The sequence below is a fragment of the Urtica dioica genome, chromosome 4 (assembly GCF_054948205.1).
Source record: "Urtica dioica subsp. dioica isolate 48M chromosome 4, U.dioica_male_clone48M_v1_H2, whole genome shotgun sequence".
Taxonomy (NCBI): domain Eukaryota; kingdom Viridiplantae; phylum Streptophyta; class Magnoliopsida; order Rosales; family Urticaceae; genus Urtica; species Urtica dioica.
The window spans coordinates 3,361,955-3,375,889 of NC_142759.1; the positions used below are offsets into that span (position 1 = coordinate 3,361,955).

General features: G+C 38.2%; 1 protein-coding gene and 2 pseudogenes across 2 annotated transcripts; all 3 read right to left on the reverse strand.

Annotated features, from left to right (window-relative positions):
* Window positions 1-1,764: 1,764 nt before the first annotated feature.
* Window positions 1,765-3,731, reverse strand: LOC149399350 (UDP-glycosyltransferase 91A1-like; annotated as a pseudogene). Its single transcript, XR_016296705.1, has 2 exons — window positions 2,764-3,731; window positions 1,765-2,406 (listed from the first exon to the last, which is right to left on the reverse strand). The product of XR_016296705.1 is annotated as a UDP-glycosyltransferase 91A1-like (transcript).
* Window positions 3,732-5,523: 1,792 nt separating this feature from the next.
* LOC149399351 (UDP-glycosyltransferase 91A1-like) lies at window positions 5,524-7,368 on the reverse strand. The gene is made up of 2 exons (XM_089613224.1): window positions 6,262-7,368; window positions 5,524-6,082 (listed from the first exon to the last, which is right to left on the reverse strand). Exons 1-2 carry the CDS (start codon window positions 7,248-7,250, stop codon window positions 5,698-5,700), a joined length of 1,374 nt encoding a protein of 457 aa, XP_089469350.1. The 5' UTR covers window positions 7,251-7,368; the 3' UTR covers window positions 5,524-5,697.
* Window positions 7,369-11,909: 4,541 nt separating this feature from the next.
* On the reverse strand, window positions 11,910-13,433 carry LOC149399352 (UDP-glycosyltransferase 91A1 pseudogene; annotated as a pseudogene).
* Between the last annotated feature and the right edge of the window lie 502 nt (window positions 13,434-13,935).

Here is a 13,935-nt window from a genome sequence, read left to right on the forward strand (position 1 = left end):
TCGAAATAGAAATGCTTTGAAAATAAACTTGAAATAGAGTATAAATGCCTACTATTAAAAAAAAATGAGATAACCATGTTCAAATCCCGTATATAATTATTAAGTGTAGGCCAAACAAATAACCTCTCTCTCAATAAACAAGTAAATATATATACACATGAATTATATATGAAATAGAAAAAGTTTTGACACATGATTTACACTTTGACCGTCAAAATGTAGTAAAAGAACCTAAAAATATATATAATAAAGCCATCTCTACATTGGAAAGAAAATGCTATTATCGCAAAACATGTGAAAAATCTATTGCAAATGGGTATAGGTCTGCTCGAAGTTTTACATAGAAATTGGAATTCGCTATACAAAGGAGACATAAAAATGTTGAGAAAAAAGATACCCTTAACAATGTCAAATATAAATTTCCCCTATAAAGTAAAACAAGAATTCAAGCAAATAATCAAGCACAATAAACACGTAATTTTAGCGTAAAAATTCTCAAGACGTCTTGCAGGATCAGACGTAGACAACTTAAAAAACCTTTCACTGATCAATTATATAATGAGTACACCAAAATCATCTTCATAACATAGAGACTCAACAACATCAATAACATCATTAGCTAAATAAAGATTGTACAAAAGAAGAACGATCTCACCGGTTTGTGGAATACTCAAATCGAGTATATAGAGAGCGAATAAGTAATAGCAATACTACTAGGAACTACTAGTACAACACAAGAATCTCTCCTCCAAATTTAACAATATCAGACACCATTCTGACTATCGAAATTGCTCAAAATCCTAAAAGAAAGTTCAATTATCTCTGTCTTTTCTTCTCTATTTTCACTTTCTTTCTTCTATGCAATATACCAAAAAATGCCTGCTTCAATTTGTTCATTTTTCCTTTTTCAAATCACTTTGGGGTAAAGGCCTTTATTTATTTGTTCACACTAACGGCCAAACTTAATAAAGGGATAAAAGATTCAAATTTCAAAAATATGTCAGATTATAGAGCAATTCATGTATTCTCATATAGAAAAATTAATCACAATAGAGACATCAACAACGACAATGGTGATGACCTGCAACAGATTACAATGATTATGCAATGGTGATAGTCAAGTCATATAAGAAAGTCTCACATCCTGCTCTTTATACAAGTTGTGAGTTATTAGTTGTTAATTCATTATAAGATTAATGGAGGTCATATAATATATAAGAAATTATGTGGTGCAGGCCCGACCTACCTTTAAGGCATGTAAACTAATTTTACAATGCTACACACCATATAATTTAATTCGCCAATTTGTAAGATGCATGTAAAAGGCTATAAGCCCATTTATCTTTTTGCTTGAATTATTTTCTCATTAAAAAAGAGGAAAGAGGCGTAATATGATATATGATCCATGTTTTCTCAAAATGTATTCCTAGTAAAGGTTAAGAAAAATTGAAAACAAATTATGGTTTCAATAAGTCAATAATATATATATAGAAGAAATAATATAAAATAGTAAATGGCTACTTTCAATTAACATTTACGTAATTTAATTGTTTAAAATTAAAAAATAAAATAAAATAATATCTACGTTTTTGTAGTACGACAGCGACTCATTCGTCTAAGACTTGTCTTAGGCTGAGCTTAATTGTACTTGCATCAAAAGTACAACTCAAATAATCCTTACGCTGCAACAAAAGTGCAAAACTCAATATCATCATTTGTAAGAGACTCTAGAAATCCATTATAATTATGTGAGCATACCCATTAAAAGTTAATGATCTGGATGAATATTGATGATGCATGGACGAGTGCTGAGAAGGCGAAGAAACTAATCAACATACGTGTCTTTGAACTTTTCTGTCGCCTAACATACTTATCATGAATTGTAATTCATCCTATGAAACTAATGATTTTATGATACCACATATAGTATTCTCCCATGAAGAAAAAAGGAATGGATATGGTGAGAAAGTCAATGATCATTGATTACTAATAATCTTATCATCGGAATGAATATTCTCGATGCATGGATAAGTGCTGAGAATGCGAAGAAACTCATCCACGTACTTGTCTTGAACTTCCTTATCTCCAAACATCCCACTCACTTCTTTAGCCTTGTCTCTATAGACCTTCCCTTCATCTCCTCTCACCACTGTCCTCAGCGACTCGGCCACCGCGTTCCTCGTAAACGACCCGTCGTTTTCGTCTCTGGGAACCGCAAATCCCATCTTCATCTCCTCCAACAATTTCAAGTTCAGCCCTTGGTCGTTTGAAAACGCCAAAAGAACCAAGGGCTTCGAGAATTGAAGTGACTCCACCACGGAGCTCCAACCCGAATGGTTCAAAACTGCCCCGACTGACAGGTGAGCCAGGATTTTGACTTGTGGGGCCCAGCTTCGGCACAGGTACCTAAACATGAACATTTTAAAATCGGAAATGCTCTGTGACACGGGTCACGACCACGAACGACCCACTCACATTTTGACACGTGGCAGCACAGTATCACGTGTCAAAATGTGAGTGGGTCGTTCGCTGGTCGTGACCCGTGTCACATAGCAATGCTCTTTTAAAATTAACTTATTTCTAAGGTGTTTCTGATTTTTTTAATTAAAAACAAACAAACAAAAAACTTATTCTAACGTTTATTTATCTATTGGATTAAAATTAACTTGGGACTGAAAATTAAAAGTTAATATTAAGCGTAATTCATCGTACTTTTTATTTCTTAAGATTAGCTTGAAGTTGAAATCATATCTCTACACGTACCCTCTCCGTCCCACGCGCTCCTGGAAGCCCTCCGGGAGATGGGCCTCTGAGTTGGGCCGGGTTCTGAGGACCCAAAAGAATGGCAGACCCGACAGCTCTAACCCTACGGCGATCTCCGCCAGCTCAGCCTCGCTCCACTCCGCCTCCGACCCGAACGCCGCGTACACCACCGACCCTCTCTCTTGCTCCCCCAGCCAGCCCTCGATCTCTTGCCACGTGTCACCTTCTCCTCCGCCCGGCGGAGTTCCCGGAGGAATCTGGCCCACGGGGACGACGGGCTTGTGGAGAATCTCTCCGAGCAATGACAGGTAGTCCTTTTCAAGTTCCCAGCAGCTTCTCACCGCCACCACGTCGCAGCCTTGGAGGACTGACCTGAACTGGTGGGCCATGGACACCTCGTCGTCGTCGTCGTCGCCACCGTGGTGAAACTCGAAGACACGCTGGGATTCGAATTTTCGGAAGGCGACGGCGGAAGGGAACGTGACCCACCTCGGAGCCGCTGTGAAGTCCTCCGGATTCCGGCGGTATTCCTCCGTCTCGACGCCCAGGAAGCACAGCGCCGACGCCGTGAATATGCTGAAGAACGAGCTCCGGAGGCCGGCGCTCCGGGCGATCTCCGGCAGCCAGAAGGGGTCGAAGTCCATGAGGATCCAGTCGGGCCGGAGGGAGCGGAGGAGATCGCGGGCTTTCTTCAGGGTCGCTCCTTGCTCGAGAGGCAAGTCCGACGTGGCTTCGGCACCGCTGGGAAGGCCCGGGATTGACGGCAATGGAAGCTTCACAAAGGTTATGGATTGGTTCAGCGGGAGTTTCGGGAGGCGATCGATGTTTCTTGGCGTGGAAATGAAAGAGACTCTGTGGCCTTTTTGAGCGATGAGCTTTCCGAACTCTAAGTAAGGAATCATATGCCCAAATGCCAGTCATGGGAACATGGCTATGTGAAGCTTCTTTTCCTCTTCCTCTCTCGCCATTTCCTTGTAAGTTTTTTGTTTGCTTTTTTTTTTTTTTTTTTTTTTTTTTTTCTTTATATATACATATGCAAGTTTTATTTTTTTTAGATACGTGGTGTTTCGGGAGGCGGTCGATGTGTCATGCAGCGGCTTGATTAAACTAATAAAACTAAATTATTCTCTAATAAGATTAATATTTAGAGGAAAAATTATGTAAAATAATAATTTGAAACTAATACATTAGTAAAATAGCCAAATTTCAAATTTGGAGCAACTAGTCAAAATTACGTTGTCAATTTTTTAAAAAAACAAATATTAAAAAAATTTGACAATTATTATAAATAATTTATCTCTTTGAAAAATATATATCTTGAAATTAATTTTGTTTTTGAAACCTGATTACTACACATTTTATCTACTCATCTACTTTTAGAAAAACGTTGCTTATTTATTTGTGTTGTTCATGTACGGGTGTAATCGGATTTGGTTAGTTAGTTTTTTCATGTGCTATCAACTCGAACCGCTATAACTAATTTTGTAGTTTAAAATATAAACCAATCCGATTGAAATGTAAAACAAAACCAAACCAATTAAAAAATAATCGGATTGGTTTGGGTTGGTTTTTTCATATTATAATTCTCGACAAATGACATTATAACTCGAATGAAAATCATATATGTATATTATATTTAATACATTATGTCAAATAAAATCAAAATTTTACTTATCTTTAAAAATTTTACATATTAAAATAAAAATTACGCATATTTTTTAATTACGAAATCTTCATGTATTCGCAAATAATAAAGTATAATACTTAATATTTTTTTATTTAATTATAATATTCTTAAAAAGTGATATTTTTTTTTAACAATAATACATATAAAATATTTGCAATCTTAAAAAAAAATTAAATGATTAATACTTTCGGGTTATTTGATTCAACTCAATTTGACGACAATAAAAAACCAAATTTACCCGAAACAATTGCGGTTTAAATTAGTTACAACTCATAATTCATCAGATTTTAATGATGCAGTTTAAAAAAAGAGTGCGATTGTATTGGAGGATGGGATTGTTCGATTTGGCGATTCTACTCCCTAATTTCATGTTAGTTGTCGTCATGCGAATAACCTAATTAACCATTCATTTTTCTTCCAAAAAATAAAAAGACCATTCATTTTTATTATTATATATTTTATCACGCTAATCAAAAGGTAATATTGTGGCCACTGGCCATGTAATCTACTTGAATGGCGTGACGCTACACTTATTGGATAGCACTGAGACGCAGGTGGGGACTCATCACATCAAAATAATTTTAGAATTCATAATTTTATAATAGGGTTTATATATTGTGTGTATGCGCACACATGCAAGGTCAAATTTTGTATAATTTTCTTTTAAATTCTTTGTAAGCACTGACTACAGGGCATATGCTCCACCGAAATTTTTTAAATTACAATTTTTAATCCAAATTTTTTATTTAATTTTTTTCCTTATAAATTTACATTTTTTTTCATGTATACCTTCTCTAATTTTCTTTCCCAAATTAGTCCATCGGACTCTCAGCCACTGTTTGTCAGTAAGTGGTTTATCAATCAATAACAATTAACAAACAGTCAACACTATATATCGGTATCGATTACCCATGCTTTTCTCATTTATGTCCATGCAGAGCAGGTTTCTTAATGAATATTACCCAAGATAACAACAGCTTAATCGATCGACAAACAAATCAATGTTTGCATTTTTTTTATTTATTTCGGGGTATATTAACGATAACGTGATTATCCAAAAAAAAAAAAAAAAAGAGTTTGAGAGTAATATATTTCTTAATACAATCACAGAGGAAAGGAAAAATAATGTCCTTACACAACAATAATATATACTAATAAATATAATATTGTTGCTGCAATAAATCCTTCTTATAAAAAGATTTGTAACTAATCCGAGGCACACCATTAATCATACCGGCATTAAAGACTCATGGATGAGTATTGAGAAGGTGTAGAAACTCATCAACGTACTTGCTTTGAACTTTTTTATCGCCGAACATCCCACTAACTTCTTTGGCCTTGTCTCTGTAGACCTTACCTTCCTCTCCTCTCACCACCATCCTCAACGACTCTGCCACCGCTGCCCTCGTAAACGACCCGTCGTTTTCGTTCCTGGGAATCGCAAATCCCATCATTCTCTCCTCCAACACCTTCAGATTCAGCCCTTGATCGTTCGAAAACGCCACAAGAACCAGCGGCTTCGAGAATTGAAGAGCCTCAACGACGGAGCTCCAACCCGAATGGTTTAACAGAGCCCCAACCGAGACATGGGCTAGGATCTTCACCTGAGGAGCCCAACTTCGGCATACGAACCTAGAATTGGACATTTTCAATTTCAACCAAGGGACTCATTCATTAGAGAGAGAGAGGGGCTAATATGTAAAAAAAAAATTATAGGTGGCTAAATTTGCATTTTTTTTTTTACATGTAAAATAAAAAAGGATAAAATTAAATAAAATTTTAAAAAAATTATTCTAAGCCAAAAATCATACCCTCTCCGTCCCACTCGCTCCTCGAAACCCTCCGGGAGTCGGGCCTCTGATCCGGGTCGGGCTCTGAGGGCCCAGAAGAACGGCAGGCCCGAGAGCTCTAACCCTAAGGCGATCTCTGCCAGCTCAGCCTCGCTCCACTCGGCTTCCGACCCGAAAGCAACATACACCACCGTACTGATTTCTTGCTCGTCAAGCCAACCCTGGATATCCCGCCACGTGTCACCTTCTCCTCCGTCCGGCGGCGGTGTTCCCGGAGGAATCTGACCCACCGGGACCACGGGCTTGTGAAGCAGCGCGCCGAGCAAGCGGAGATAGTCCCTCTCAAGCTCCCAGCAGCTTCTCACCGCCACCACGTCGCAGCCTCGGAGGACGCCCGAGAAGCGCTGGACCACCGAAACTTCGTCCTCGTCGTCGTCGACGTAGAGCGCTCGGAAATCGCGCTGGGATTCGAATTTCCGATAGGCCACAGTGGAGGGGAACGAGACCCACCTGGGAGCCACCGTGAAGTCCTCCGGCGTCCGGCGGTAGTCCTCCACCTCGCAGCCCAGGAAGCCAAGTGCCGACGCCGTGAATATGCTGAGGAACGAGCTCCGGACGCCGGCGCTCCGGGCGATCTCCGGCAGCCAGAAGGCAGCGAAGTCGATGACGATCCAGTCGGGCCGGAGTGAGCGGAGGAGATTGGCCATCGGGTCCCGGAGGAGATCGTGGGCCTTCTTCAGGGCTTGGCCTTGCTCGAGAGGCAAGTCCGACGTGGCTTCAGCGTCGCAGGGAAGGCCAGGAACGGACGGCAATGGAAGCTTCACGAAGGTTATTGACTGGGAGAGATTTGGCGGGAGTTTTGGGAGGCGATCGATGTTTCTTGGCGTGGAAATGAATGAGACTTTGTGGCCTTTTTGAGCGATGAGCTTTGCGAGCTCTAAGAAAGGGATCATATGGCCAAAAGCCAGCCATGGAAACATGGCTATGTGAAGCTTCTTTTCCTCTTCCATTACTATTAAATTCAAACCCTTTTGTTATTTCTTGAATTTTATATGTGTATACTTTCTTTGGCTATTATATATATGCTAGCGTTTTCCTTTTTTTTTTTGTTTCATACAATGGCTTGGCTATATCAGAAATAAATTAATCTCTATGAAGATTGATATAAAGAGGGAAAAATCATGTATATAATATTGATATAAAATCTGAATCTGATTCCTTCTGATGAATACAATAATTGATTATTTTATCCGTATGGTTTCGTATTATTTTATGGACGTCCAGGCAATCTACCTGCTACTATTTTTCAAATTCTATCATTGCATGTTTTTTAATTTTCTAGAGTAGACTATTATCATTGAAATATTAAAAGGTCCAATTGTTTACAAAAAAGTTAAATAAAAATAGGCCGACTCTCTCTCTCTCTCTCTCAAACAAAAGTTAAATTAAAATAGTCCGACCCTTTCACCGAATCCCATTAATTTATGGGAAGGCTTCTTTTATGGTCGAGACCTTTTTTTAGCACCCGTTAAGTAAAACATCACTATGATAGATTAGACCAAGGTTTTAGACTTTTAGTTACCGTTTATCGCTACCGCATCGAAACTCAAATTTTATGGATAAACTCTTTCCGTAAAAGTTTACTGCAGGTATCTCTAGAGAAAAAAAGATAACTCGTACCGATGGATAAACCGATCCTGCAAGGATAAACCACAAGATACCAATTTATCGAGAAGTTTTCAGCGACAAATAAATATTCAAATATACATATATATAATCATTAGTAATATAAAAATAAACTAAATATTACTAGTTTTGTAAAGGGCGCTCTAGTTTACTAGCCTTTTTAAAACTTAGAATTGTGAAATAGTCAACGATTTAGTAATATTTGATAATTAGCCAATCTTTGATGTAATAAGACATAATTACTCTTATTTTTTCTCCTAATTCTTTGTCAAAAATAAATTAAATGAAAATAATTTATCTATACCTAAATATTCTCTCTCTCTTCGTTACATTTTTAGTCATAACGAAAGTTTAAAAAAACAGCATCGCAGTTAATAGTCGGTAATAACCGTTAATAGGTTTCTACCAGAAACCTATTAACAGTTATTACCGACTATTAGTAGAAGCAGAAACCTATTAACAATTATTAACGACTATTAACTGCGTTTTTATTTTTTATTTTTTGACATTTGTCCATGGCTAAAAACTGTGACGAGAGAGAGAGAGAGAGAGAGAGAGAGAGAGAGAGAGAGAAAGAGTGAACGTGAAAATAGAGATATATATATATATATATATATATATATATATATATGAGATCCTAATAATTATGGGTTTTGAATAATAAATTAGATTTTATTAATTTCGAAAATAAATTATATTAACTAATTAATAAGGGTAAAAATGGTATAAACAATGTGCCACATAAGCAGAATGGCTAGAAATCAAAAAAATCTGAAACGTATAACAGAATGAAATTCTTAGTTTGAATAGACTTAGTCAGTTATAAATCTCTTTTTTTAAATATAATAATTACATATATTATTATGGGTTTCTAAAAATTATTATATATAATATAGTTCGAAAAACTTAGAATCAAGAAGGAAAAAAATAAAATAAAAACGTACATACTAGCGTGTGACAAATGGCAAGTAGGCAGCCTATGAGTTTTGAGAGTTTTGACTATTAAACGTACATATTAATTAAAAAAATAACGTACAACTTTGAGTTTTTGACTAGACTGAGTCATCCACAACATTAACTTTAAAATAATATAGCAACATTAACTTTAGGAAACAATCGAAGGTCTGAAAATTTTAGCTTTATTTATATTTTTTTACAGTAAACAAGAGAAAATGTACGTGAATCGGCGGTAATTAGCGGAAAATAGTGAGAAACAGGGTCGTTGTCGTCGGGATCTGGAGCTCTTATTCTCAACTAAAATTCTAAAAATTTGTTCCGATTTTCGAATTTATACCCCAGTTTGACGTCACATTTACACTGCATTTGACCGGATTCAGTTGACTGAGAACGGGACCGCTTCTCGAACCGGTTACCCCGTTTTCACGGAACTCTTCCCGTTTTGTTCGTATCGTAGCCGGGAGTCACCTATTCGCGATTTCCCGCGCGGTAACCGACCAGCAACCCCCATTAACAAAGAAACAGCATATCAGTAATTATTTTTATATTTTAGATTTCTGATACCTATCTATAAATACTAAAATTGATTCACGTGTAATGAGATTTGACTATCTGGTTGTATAATAAAGAAATATTAAGTATTTATTCCGCTATTTTCTAAATAATAAAAAAAAGCTAAATTTGACTCTATTTTAACAAAAAAAAAGGTTTGATTTCTTACATAAATATTCGAGTAGATTTTTACAGACAAACTTTATTTCATAACATAACAATTACACTTAACTCTAAGATGAAATTTTTGGTATTTAAGTATTTGATAGCGAGTCACGACGTGACTTTTCGTCCATATTTAATGGATTGGTAGTTTCGGCTCGATTAAAATAGTAGGTTTTTAAGATCTCCTTGAAGAAATGCATTGTTAACGTTGAGATGATGAAGAGACCAATTCTTGATGGCGGCGATAGAAAGCAAGAGATTAACAGTGATAAGTTTGGCCACATAAGCAAAAGTATCATGAAATCCACACCTTCGATTTGAATATAGCCTTTGGCGACCAAACGCGCCTTATATCGTTCAATATTGCCATCAGCATATGGACCACGTGTTGTTCGATTCAATCGTCTTTATTTCTTTGGCCATAGCATCACACCAAGCATTAGATTTCATGGCATGTGAATAAGACTGTGGTTCAGAATGGTCAATGAAGTTGGAAAGATCAAACACTCGATGTGACGGAGAGAATCGTGACAAAGAGAAATAATTTGCCAAGGGAAATTTTGTCATTGTTAATATATTAGTGCAAATGTAATCACTTAGGTGACGAGGTGGATGACGTTCACAATTAGGATGAGTGGGAATGTTCGGAGGAACACTAAATTCTTCAAGATGAGAAGGAGTTGGCTGATTAAGAGCGGAAGTAGTAGGCTCTAAAGACGTGGTTGAAGAGATGGAATTTGGTGGAGATGAAGAGGGAGATACATCACAATTATCATCAAGTGGGGTGATAGCAAGTGTGTTATCAAATGAATTGGATAATATATATTGAAAAGGGAAAACATGTTCATAAAAAATAACATCTCGTGAAACTTAGATTTTATTTGTAGATGGATCGTATATTCGGTATCTTTTTTTACCAAAAGGGTACCCAACAAAAATTCCGAATTCAGCCCGGGAATCGAACTTATGTTGTGGATGCATATTTTTAGCAAAGTATAAGCATCAAAAAATACGAAGAGATGAATACGATGGAGCGTGTCCAAGAAGAATCTGATGAGGTGATTTATATTGGAGCAATGGAGTTGGTAATTTATTTATGATATAAGCAGCAGTCAAAATACATTCACCCCAGAAGGAGAGAGGTAAATTTGGAGCAATGGTGTAATATGGTTGCTCATGAATTAGCCCGATATTCCCTTCGGTTTAGAGAGGAGGTATGTTGGTTGACTCTTGTCCCGCCTTGTGCTTGGCAAGCGGTCCTCGCCAACAATGTTGGTTTAGAGTCTACTTTGTGACCACGGTGTTCATCTACCATAAGTGAGGATGTTTAATGCTATTTTCCGTATTTTCCATGATTCTGTCCACGTTTCCTAAAAAAAAAATAATAAGTTTTTGTGTAATCTATACCTCATATTTTTTTTTTCTTTCAATAAAATGTGGCCATGATTTTCCTTTGCCATACGTGAGAACGTATAATAATAAATCCCTTAGTACCGTCCACTTTTAAAAAAAATGTAGACATGATTATTGATCCATGAACTCATTTGGTTCTGCTTTGGTGTCTCCTCAAATTTTTTTTGACAATTTGTCAAATACTCGACATAATACCAAATATGCGATCTCAAAGAAATATAGTGTGGCTCGCTTCCTCAACTTTATTGGACCCTTTTCAATGTATTTATCTTAAATCATCAACGTTAAAATCATAAATCCCAATATTAACGATCATATCTACATTAAATCATTGATATGTAACGTATACCTATTTATTACATCGGTTATATATCTAAGCCTCGTTTGGATCTTCTTTCTCTAGGTCGATTTATAGTTGTTTTGCCACCGATAGCCCATCATCGAGATAATACTCGTAGATAATCCGTCAACGGATTGATCCTATGTTAGACTCGTTATCGAGCTGAATCTTGAAATGAGTCGGGCTTTTTTGAAATCTTAACATTTGTTTATTTAGACATTGGAAGTTGGCCTCTTTTTTTTTTTTTTTTTTTTTTTTTTTTTTTTTTTTTTTTAAATCGTTGTTATTAGCATCCACATGAAAACAAAGTTCTAATGAAATTGGGAAAAGAGACCGCGCCATATTTTACACCCACCATAGATCACGACCGTTGCTAATTGCTATATGCCATACACTCCTTGTCAATTTATTTATTATTAATATCACCGTCAAACCGAAAATACAAGCTATATACTATCATGAATTGTAATTCATCCTATGAAACATGATTTTATTATATCACATATTGTATTCTCTCATGAAGAAAAAGGAATGCATATGGTGAGAAAGTCAATGATCATTGATTACTAATAATCTTATCATCGGAATGAATATTCTCGATGCATGGATAAGTGCTGAGAATGCGAAGAAACTCATCCACGTACTTGTCTTGAACTTCCTTATCTCCAAACATCCCACTCACTTCTTTAGCCTTGTCTCTATAGACCTTCCCTTCATCTCCTCTCACCACTGTCCTCAGCGACTCGGCCACCGCGTCCCTCGTAAACGACCCGTCGTTTTCGTCCCTGGGAACCGCAAATCCCATCATCCTCTCCACCAAAATCAGCAGGTTCGTGCCTTGATCGTTCGAAAACGCCAAAAGAACCAAGGGCTTCGAGAACTGAAGAGCCTCAACGACGGAGCTCCAACCCGAATGGTTCAAAAAAGCCCCGACCGACTCGTGGGCCAAGATCTTCACCTGTGGGGCCCACCTCCGGCACACGTACCTAAACATGAACATTTTAACCATTTATCAACGGAAGCTTTAGGTAAAAAAAAAAGAGGTAACTTGACCTATATTTCTTAAAAGTCTCTTCACTTACCCTCTGTGTCCCACCCGATCCTCGAAACCCTCCGGGAGTTTGGCCTCCGAACCGGGCCGGGCTCTGAGGGCCCAAAAGAAGGGCAGGCCCGAGAGTTCTAGCCCTAGGGCGATCTCCGCCAGCTCGGCCTCGCTCCACTCGGCTTCCGACCCGAACGCAACATACACCACCGAGCCGTTTTCTTGCTCGTCAAGCCAGCCCTTAATATCCCGCCACGTGTCCCCTTCTTCTCCGTTCTCCACCGCTGCCGTGGGAATCTGGCCCACGGGAACCACCGGCTTCTGGAGAGTCTCTCCGAGCAATGAAAGGTAGTCCTTTTCAAGTTCCCAGGAGCCTCTCACCGCCACCACGTCGCAGCCTTGGAGGACCGACCTGAAGCGCTGGACCCCGGACACCTCATCATCACTGCAGCCATGGTGAATCTCGAAGACACGCTGGGATTCGAATTTCTTGGCCGCCACGGGGGACGGGAAGGTGATCCACCGGGGAACCACCGTGTAGTCCTCCGGCGCCCGGCGATTGTCCTGTGTCTCGATGCCTATGAAGCACAGCGCCGACGCCGTGAATATGCTGAAGAACGAGCTCCGGACGCCGGCGCTCCGGGCGATCTCCGGCAGCCAGAAGGGGTCGAAGTCCATGAGGATCCAGTCGGGCCGGAGGGAGCGAAGGAGATCGGCCATCGGGTCCCGGAGGAGATCGCGGGCATTCTTCAGGGCCTCGCCTTGCTCGAGAGGCAAGTCCGACGTGGCTTCGGCGCCGCTGGGAAGGCCCGGGATTGACGGCATTGGAAGCTTCGCGAAGGTTATGGATTGGGAAAGATCGGACTGGAGTTTCGGGAGGCGATCGATGTTTCTTGGCGTGGAAATGAAAGAGACTCTGTGGCCCTTCTGAGCGATGAGCTTTCCGAACTCTAAGTAAGGAATCATATGCCCAAAAGCCAGCCATGGGAACATGGCTATGTGAAGCTTCTTTTCCTCTTTCCCTGCTTCTTTCGCCATTGCTGTAACAATTCAAACCCTTGTTAATTTTTTTCACGAATATCAGTAATAACTATGTACTTTCTTGTTAAACTTATATGTGTTTCGTAAAATGGGTTTACTGAATAAAAAAAACAAATTAATATTAAAGAAGATTAAAAAAAAAAAGACATCTGTGCATTGAAAGTTTTGTTATACCTTGTTAGAGAAAATCGGAATCTTTGACTTGGGAAATAACTATTTGAAATTTGGGGAGGGTAGGAGTTTAAGAGAAAAAAAATAAATAAATAAAGGAAAAGCTAGTTATTTATGTTATTGAGTAATATTAATATTTTGATTGATACAAATTTAATTACATCACCGCTATTTATAGTAGCATTCCTGAATGAAATACTAAATTTTGGTATCACAAATCTAATCTAAAGATTGCATGATTTTCTTGATTTTTTACTATAAATTATTTTCTAGAATTCTATGAATTTTTCTAGAATTGACTTCTAGAAAATAGACTTTATTTAGACTC

Excerpts from the sequence above, each read along its gene's own strand:
- LOC149399351 (XM_089613224.1), bottom strand. The coding sequence starts at position 7,250 with ATGGAAGAGGAAAAGAAGCTTCACATAGCCATGTTTCCATGGCTGGCT. Across the intron at positions 6,083-6,261 it reads GAGCGAGTGGGACGGAGAGG|GTTCGTATGCCGAAGTTGGG; the intron begins GTATGATTTTTG and ends GTCCAATTCTAG.